Below are 8361 nucleotides of genomic sequence, written 5' to 3'. Positions count from 1 at the left end.
CGTCCCTTTGGTCTTTCTGGTGTTCTCTTTCCTCCTTTTAGGGAGGAGCACAAAAAGCACTCTCCGCGCTGTGCTTTCATTTCCCTTCAAAAAGATCCTTCTAACCTGACGCTGCAGGAGTTCTTGAAGCTGGATAGAGAACGGATGAAAAATGCAGCTGTATGTACATGTCGGCACTGTGATGTTTTCCCTTGCGCCCGTGATGCTGGAAAAGCTATTTATAAGTTTCTAGTCCTGTAATCTGTTCCCTGGCCTCTTGGTTCCTTGCCACAGTGTTTCCTGACTGGTTCTGTATCCTTCCCCAGTTCTCAGCCATTGCCTGTTGGGAGATGTAGAATTCCAGACTGGTTTGTGTTGGAGGGGACCTTAAAGCTCATCCAGTTACAACCCACTGCCTGCAGAGGAGAGTGCTGCCTGGTACTGAGGCATATATACGTGTAACATACCTCTTCTTTCAGTCTAACTTACTGCTTTAAAGTAGCAGAGGAAGATCTAATTGCAGCACCCTCACAGGGAAGAACTTCTTCCCAATGTCTCATCTCAATCTCCCCTCTGTCAGGTTAAAGCCATTCCCCCTTGTCCTGTCCCTACAGGCCCTTGTCAAAAGTCCTTCTCTAAGTTTCTTGTTGGCCCCTTTAGGCCCTGGAAGCTGCTCTAAGGTCTCCCCTTAAGGAGCCTTCTGTTTTCCAGGCTGAACCAGCCCAGCTCTCTCAGCCTGTCTCCAGAGCAGAGGTGTTCCAGCCCTCAGAGCATCGTTGTCCTCTGGACAAGGCTTGAGCATAGCCTGCTTTCCCATCAAAGCTGAACAATGCCAAATTTAGTGTTGGGCAGTAATGTTGTTATTTTTATTCTCTGCAGAAAAAAGAAATTTCTCAGAAGGTGACTGATGTTCAAGGTGCAGCCAAGATCGTGCGTCGGGAAATAATGAGTTTGTCTTCCTAAGCTACTGTGGCTCCTCACTCATGGGTAACGCCTGTCCTATGTATGCTCTGGCACTGCCACTTTGCTTGATGGCTGTTTCCTGGGCTGCTTTCAGAATGGCCATCCCTGTGAGGAGCTGACTTGAGCCTATCTGGGAAATCCCTGGGATCTGAGGCACTGCATACATCATCTTTTTTTAATGCAGGGGTTCTCCTGTCCTTCCTGTTAAGGATGACTACTTGTGGCTTTATTTCTTACTTTCTATTTTTTAAACTCAGCTGTTTCTACTTTAGAGATCCAAAACCTTGTGTTTCATGCAAGAGTTGGAAGGCACTTCCGTTTTTATCCTGAAAATACCAATGCTTTCAGATACTTTTGGAAATAAAGAGGGGAGTGAATTTTAAACTCCTTTGGGGATTTGGGATTGTGGCTAATAACGTCTATCATACCAAATCTTCATGTGCCTGGTATCCTTGTAAACCTCTGTTTGTAGCTGTTTCTGTCTCATGTTGATGCATTTAGAAATAAAAGTTGAAGGTAAAAGAGCAAAGTGATTTTTTACTCAGTTTTCTGGTGGAAAACAATCTCAGCCTTCGTGTGATGAGCTGCACCAAATGCACTGTTAAGTTCAATTTGGGAAGCAAGCTAATGAGAGTACAGCTAGCAGTGCTATTCAGCTTTCTTGTTGCCCCTTTAGGCACTGGAAGCTGCTCTGAGGTCTCCCCAGAGCCTTCTCTTCTCCAGGCTGAACAAGCCCAGCTCTCTCAGCCTGTCTCCAGAGCAGAGCTGCTCCGGCCACCTATTGCTCAAGTGGATTGTCAGATCTCCTTAAATCTACCTTGTGTGTTGGAAGGTTTGGTTGGTCCCTCTCCTTGCACAAGTTTGGTAAGAAATCTTGTAGAACAGAGCACAATCGGTGACAAATTGTGCTCTGAACTGCGGGGGAGAACTGGGGGGGGAGTCTTACAGAAAATCATGGCTGTTACAAGGCCTGAGTTGTTTGCACCAGGCTGGTAAATCTGTAGATGGAACAGGACGTGTGCCAAGGTGCTCCCCAGCTCGATCTTGGAGGAAGTCAATCACATGCTGACATGACCAGTGTTCCTGGGTTTCATAAATTTGACTAATGTTCCTTGTCCAAGGTTACTTGTGAACAGTGAAATCACTTCATTATTTCCAGCTGTGACAGCCAAATCATATGCTGATTGCCCTTCTGCGTTCTTCTTTATGCTTGCATTGCAGCTGTAAATAAAGAACAGATTGGGTTTAGCTACTTGAATTCATCCAAAGTGTCCTGGGTTCAGCTGTAGCAGTTATTTTTCTCCTTCCTAGTAGCTGGTGCAGTGCTGTGTTTTGGCTTTAGTCTGAGAACAGTGCTGATAACACACCTATGTTTTCAGCTGTTTCTGAGTAATACTTACTCCAATCAAGGACTTTTCAGTCTCATGCTCTGCCAGTGTAGGGCATGGGAAGCCAGGAGGAAGCAGAAACAGGACACCTGACCCAAACTAGCCAAAGGGGTATTGCATACCACAGCACGTCATGCAATTGTTTATTGTTTTCTTTTTCCCTTTTAGTTTTATATTCTCTCACCTTATTATTGGTGGTAGTAGTTTTGTATTATACTTTAGTTACTGGACTGTTCTTATTTCAACCTGTGGGATTTACATTCTTCTGACTCTCTTCCCCATCCCTCCAGGAATGGGGAGGGGAAAGAAGGTGGAGGAGTGAGTGGCTGTATGGTCTGGAGTTACCAGCTGAGCTTAAACCATGACACCAAGATACTGGAGTTAGTGAAACAACATGTAGGGCTGCATGAAAAGGAGTGTGGCCAACAGGTCAAGGGAAGGGTTTCTCCCCCTCTACTCTGGTGAGACACCCCCACCCGCAGTCCAATGTCCAGCTCTGGGGGCAACAACACAAGAGGGACGTGGGGCTGTTGGAGCAAGTCCAGAGGAGGCCATGGACATGCTCTGAGGGCTGGAGCAGCTCTGCTCTGGAGACAGGCTGAGAGGGCTGGGCTTGTTCAGCCTGGAGAAGAGAAGGCTCCTCAAGGGGAGACCTTAGAGCAGCTTCCAGGGCCTAAAGAGGTGACAAGAAATCTGGAGAGGGGCTTTTGACGAGGCCCTGTAGGGACAGAACAAGGGGGAATGGCTTTAACCTGACAGAGGGGAGATACAGATGAGACATTAGGAAGAAGTTCTTCCCTGTGAGGGTGCTGAGGCGCTGGCACAGGGTGCCCAGAGAAGCTGTGGCTGCCCCATCCCTGGCAGTGTTCAAGGCCAGGTTGGACACGGGGGCTTGGAGCAGCCTGCTCTAGTGGAAGGTGTCCCTGCCCATGGCAGGGGGTTGGAACTAGATGAGGTCACTTCCATTCCAAATCAGTCTGGGACTGGATGATAAATGTTGATGCAGGGTATGTTCAGAATTCCTGGATGCCTCTTCCCGCAGGGACACTGCTGTGAGAGATGACTGCTGGGCCTCGGGCAGGCTCTGGCTGTTCAGCAGTGCCAGGAATGTCTCTGCAAGCAGACTGGGGATACCCTGCAACTGAGCTTGGAGGCCCAGCCCCAGCACTTACTGTAAGAGAATTTAGACGCACTCCTCTCCCTCTGGTCCAAGCAGAACTGCCTCGTGGAGGGCGGTGTTGTTGTGCCTGCATAGGAGCAAGAGGCATGTACCAATTACCTAAAGAAGCTGTGCTGATACATGGAAAATGGTCTAGCAAATTAAACTAAAAAAACCCGCATAGGTGGATACAGAATATGTTAGGCCTCATGATGATTTGGGTTCTTTTGGTAGGCTTTAGTGTGGTTTGTTGTATTAAGTTGAAGTGGATTGGGCAAGGAGTTGAAGAGAACAGCAGCTTTCCTAAGAGAAATTATGAGAAATCTTCAAAGCTGGCAGCTGAAAGGCCTGTGAATACTATTATCTTTGCTCATTTGCAGGTTGTTATTTTCAGATTTGGCTTTAAAAAAAGCTACAGACTTGTGGAGGAGGGGTGAGAGGTTAATGCTTTCTAAAACTGGAGCACAAGTGGTTTTTTTGAGTACAGTTCCAATAGACCAGAATGCGTGTTTGCTTATTGTCCTGCTTGCTGGTTGATGTTGGCACCTTTCTGCACCAGAAGAGAGATGGCTTCTGCGTGCTTGTTAAGGACAGCAACAGTGAGAGCAGGTTGGTCCTCATCACTGATGCAGTTTGGTTCAGCTCCCTAGTGCACACAGGAGAGGGAAGGTGAGCTGTTAAAAGCCATAAAGTTTCTTCAGCTTCCATCTTGCTTTAATTGTAGAATCTCAGACTGGTTCAGGCTGGAAGGGATGTTAAAGCTCATCCAGTTCCAACTCCCTGCCACAGGCAGGGACACCTTCCACTAGAGCAGGTTGCTCCAAGTCCCTTCCAGCCTGGCCTTTAATATTATGCCAGTTGAAGTTGGCAAATGGACTTTATGTTTAGGCCAGAGAAATATTCAAATTGTGTGGTATTGTTTCTTCTGAAGGTATTTCTGGTCTCCTAGCTCAAAGCCAGAGTAAATGTATATAGTAAGAGTAGTCATACCAGATCCTGCTGCCAGGATGCACCTCACCATACAGCAAAATGATAGAGGTTTGCTTGCTCTTCTGTGCAGAGGGCTTGACCCCGAACTATAAAATTTATCTTTCATTCTGTATGCCCATGAGGAGATGAGGAGCATGCCTTACACACTGTCCAAGTACGAATTCAGAGAAAACTTACACAAATCTAAAACAGGCTGTTTCTTCTCTAAAATGCTCTTTTAATCTGAAGACAGTCAGTTGTATTGCAAAGATGTTGCCCCTAAGCCTAAAGTTGAAGTTGTGTACCAGGCTAATATTCATGCAGTAAATGGCCAATGAGTTGGAAAAGGTAACTTCAACAAGCAGTGCCTTACTTCACTGAGTAATTGTTCTACCAAGGGGATTCTTCCTTTCCCATTTGGACCCAGTTCATCCAGTAGTTGTCTGGACTCTGGCTGTGGAAACAGAAAACAGCCAGTAGCATTTCACCCAGTGAAAATACAACTAGGTGGGCCCTACTCTGCATTTGAGTAAAGGTGGACAATAATGCCTCCATCTAATGTTGCTTCTGAGAAAAACCCGTAGCAAGATCAGTCTGCAACAGTCTTTAGGCCTAATGCTGTGTCAGTAAATCAGAATGGGTCCAAGAAAAAAAGAAAGAGTAACAATGTCATTAAGCTCCTAGTAGGAACAAAGTGTGGTTATTTCCAATTCTGTAATAAATGTCAGTTACCAATGTTCAGGTTTTATATTAAGTTGGACTTTTGTCCCCTTCCCCCACCCCCAGTCAGTGTTAAAACCTTTTGTATTTTTACCCTTGGCTGCCCTCCTCTATAGGGAGGTTTTTCTGTATGGGCAGAAGATACGTACGGGGAGCTTATCTTCTTTTTCTGTAAGTGTTCTTGACTTTGTTCTCTTTATTTTGCCTCTTGAATGGAAAAGATTATGATCATCTTTGCCTACCAGAAAGGGAAACAAGTATTAATTCAAAGCAAAGTCAGTATCCTAACAAGAACTTGAGGGAGAGATCTGGAAATAATTTATCCACAAAAATATTTTATTTTGTGTTGAAATGAAAGCAATATTTATCAGTTTCCTACAAGAGAAAGTGATGAAATATCTGTTGCAGATCAGACTGGTTTTAACAAAAGGTTTACACTTAAGCAGTCATAAAAACTTGCTATTTTGAAATGAAGATTCAATGAAATGTAGAGTTTGAGGAGGTTTAGCCTTTCTTTTCTTTTTCTTTAACTAGCTGCAGCTATTCAACAGGCTTGACTTGGAGTCATGAATTGTTTTAACCAAATACCTTATGATTTTTCAGTGCTGTCTGGCTCCCAAATACTTAAGGACTAGTGGACCTAGAGTAGACCTGTTCATCCTTTATTTTAAAGAGACATAATCTACCAACATGCAGGAGTTGGCAGCACATATGGACCCTTTAAGCTGGTGCTACCAGAGTGTTTGGAGTCACAGTCATTACTGACACTCCCCAAAAACCCAGCTCCTAGTACCCTGGCTGCCTCTTCCCAGTTCTTAGACTGAAAGCCCAAAGTGGATGAAACTCCCATGTGAAGTATGTCAAATGTCACCATAGGAATTTCTGAATTCTAATACTGACTTCACAGCTAGATGATTGAATGAAAACTTAAGTCTAATATGAGCTGCCTAAAGCACTGAGCTGTTAATGACACTAATAGAAATGCAAGTTGAGCATCTCTGAAAACTAGGTCTAGAATGTATTTCATCATTTCTGAAGTTCTCCAAATGTGCCAAAGCTGAAGTCCCTGGCAGAGCTCAAAAGCAGGGATAATACTGTCATCCTTGGCAGTGTTCAAGGGATGGAGCAACCTGGTCTAGTGGAAGGTGTCCCTGCCCATGGCAGGGGGCTGGAACTAGATGAGCTTTAAGGTCATTTCTAACCCAAACCAGCCTGGATTCTGTTATTTATGACTCCTACTGTAAAAGAATATGCAAAGCATCTGAAGTTTTATCACTATAACAAAACCACTGCTATAAGCTGTGACTGCATTTACTAGCCTCTTCAGTGGTCTTTCAGTGATGGAGCATTTCTCTGAGTTTTTGACAGAGTCCATACATTGCTTAAATCTCAACTCAGCCATTTTGAGACTTAAAGATCAACTTAAGTAGGCTCAGAATGTGCCAATATATTAGTTTGTTTGTCTCAGTGTCTGGTCTTCCAAGAGCTACTTCTATATTCTTGACTACTATATTTAACATAAATGTTACTGTAAAAGTTGGTCAGAGAAACTCTCTAAGACTCAATTTGGGGTTTTGGAAAGCAGCATTCTTTATTGCAGCACTGGGCACACACATGAATAGCTTCACAAAGGTGAGCACACCTTGCTGGCAGCAGCTACATATTTAGCATACTCATGCATATTCAGCACTTCCACAGGAACTAATTATAATATTTGCATTCTAATTACACATGCACTTTCTTGCTGAGTGAGGGTCTCTGGTGGTTGCCGACAGTCTTCCTCACTGTGTTTACTAAATGGCCTGAGTTAGCAGCTGGTATGTCCTTGCTTCTGTTCTGTTCCAGTCTCGCTCCATGCTGGGTGCCACTCTGCTATCGTGAAGGTTGGCATCCTGGGTCTTATTTACTGTCTCCTAAGTTGTTATCAGTCCTGTGATGTTCCTTCCCCGTCAGCCGAACACTCCTTTCTCTCTACATGTTAGCAAGTTAGAACAGTTTGCTGTATTCTACTATGTTAGTTTAAAAACACACACACACTGTTGTTAGTTTAAACCTACAGTTTAAGCCTACATAAAGACAAGGGAGTAAAAAAACAACTTACCCAAACTAGTCTGACTGCCATCCTTTCCATCTCTGACTTCTGTTGCAGCAGCTGTCAGGTAATGATTGCTGAACTTCACTGGCTTATTAGTGTGAATATTCTGTAGAATCATCAAATGGAGGTAGTTAGTAAAGGTTATCACCTAATGCTGTTATAATCTTAGTAGCACAAAACAGCGGTGTGGCAGATGAAAAAATATATAGGCTTTTAATATCAGCATGAAATTAGCAGAAGACAAATTGTTATTTGTAATTGAACTCTGTTATGAGGTAAAATAATGTAGCATTTTTTTCTAAACCTTGTGGTAGTATTTGGTTTGATTTAGGGGAAAAAAAAAGTGACACAACTTCACCTAATGAAATGAAGAATCTCATCCAAATGAAGTGTTCTACCCCTTGAGAAATCTGATTAACTCCTCACTTGTGAAAGGATGTGATATACCTTTTCAAGCACCACATAGCAAGGTAAGTTTGTTCAGATTCTACACAAGAGATACAGTCTGAATTTTGGATCTTTCGAATGGAGAATTCTCATATTTGATAAGCTGGGAATAAATATCTGGGTGGTTTTTGGGACATGGTAATTCTGGAGGTAGGGATTTCAAGTGTTTGATACAGTTAACAGTAATTCTTGTCAATGTTATCTCCAAACCGTTGAAAAATAAGCTTGTTCGTTAAGAACACAATTTGCACACTGAAGACGAGGATCTAAGCTCAAGGTGCTAGGATCATCAAACAACATCAGCTGAAAAACAGAATGGTAATATTAATAATAGCAAACTACTGAAATGCAAGATGATAGCAACATAACCATGAAGTCTGGCTTAATCAGATAAAGATACCTGTTCAGCAGCTCTAGCAGAGAAATAAAAAGGTTCCTTTCTCTGAAGTGGTAAGTTAATACCCTCTCAACAAAAGAATTTATGGTTTAGACCTGAATTTAAAATATACAGGTGTTATACTCACTGGTCTAGTGACAGCTTTCGACCAGCTGCCTAACAATGGGCCTCATCCCCCAAACTAACCTTGTTAATAGCAAGAGCATAATTCAGTGTAATAGTGACTTCATAGTCATCCTCACAG

The 8361-nt window shown here is 43.4% G+C and overlaps 2 protein-coding genes across 2 annotated transcripts in view; one reads left to right on the top strand and one right to left on the bottom strand.

Annotated features, from left to right (window-relative positions):
• Positions 1–45: 45 nt before the first annotated feature.
• On the top strand, positions 46–942 carry LOC104405465 (baculoviral IAP repeat-containing protein 5-like; the record flags this gene model as incomplete). The annotated part of the gene is made up of 2 exons (XM_010014193.1): positions 46–159; positions 859–942. Coding segments are annotated over 2 exons (198 nt in total), but the record flags the coding sequence as incomplete, so codon positions are not given.
• A 1058-nt stretch (positions 943–2000) lies between these two features.
• DZANK1 (double zinc ribbon and ankyrin repeat domains 1) overlaps positions 2001–8361 on the bottom strand; it is a 21312-nt gene continuing 14951 nt past the window's right edge. Inside the window, 7 exon segments of the mRNA XM_010014192.1 lie at positions 2001–2163; positions 3503–3577; positions 3996–4135; positions 4832–4912; positions 5328–5416; positions 7280–7379; positions 8304–8354. Of these exon segments, the coding sequence (XP_010012494.1) occupies positions 2001–2163; positions 3503–3577; positions 3996–4135; positions 4832–4912; positions 5328–5416; positions 7280–7379; positions 8304–8354 (699 nt within the window).

The sequence above is a fragment of the Nestor notabilis genome, unplaced genomic scaffold (assembly GCF_000696875.1).
Source record: "Nestor notabilis isolate BGI_N333 unplaced genomic scaffold, ASM69687v1 scaffold5835, whole genome shotgun sequence".
Lineage (NCBI taxonomy): Eukaryota > Metazoa > Chordata > Aves > Psittaciformes > Psittacidae > Nestor > Nestor notabilis.
The sequence above is the reverse complement of the archived record's forward strand: the minus strand, read 5'-3'. Positions and strand labels throughout refer to the sequence as shown.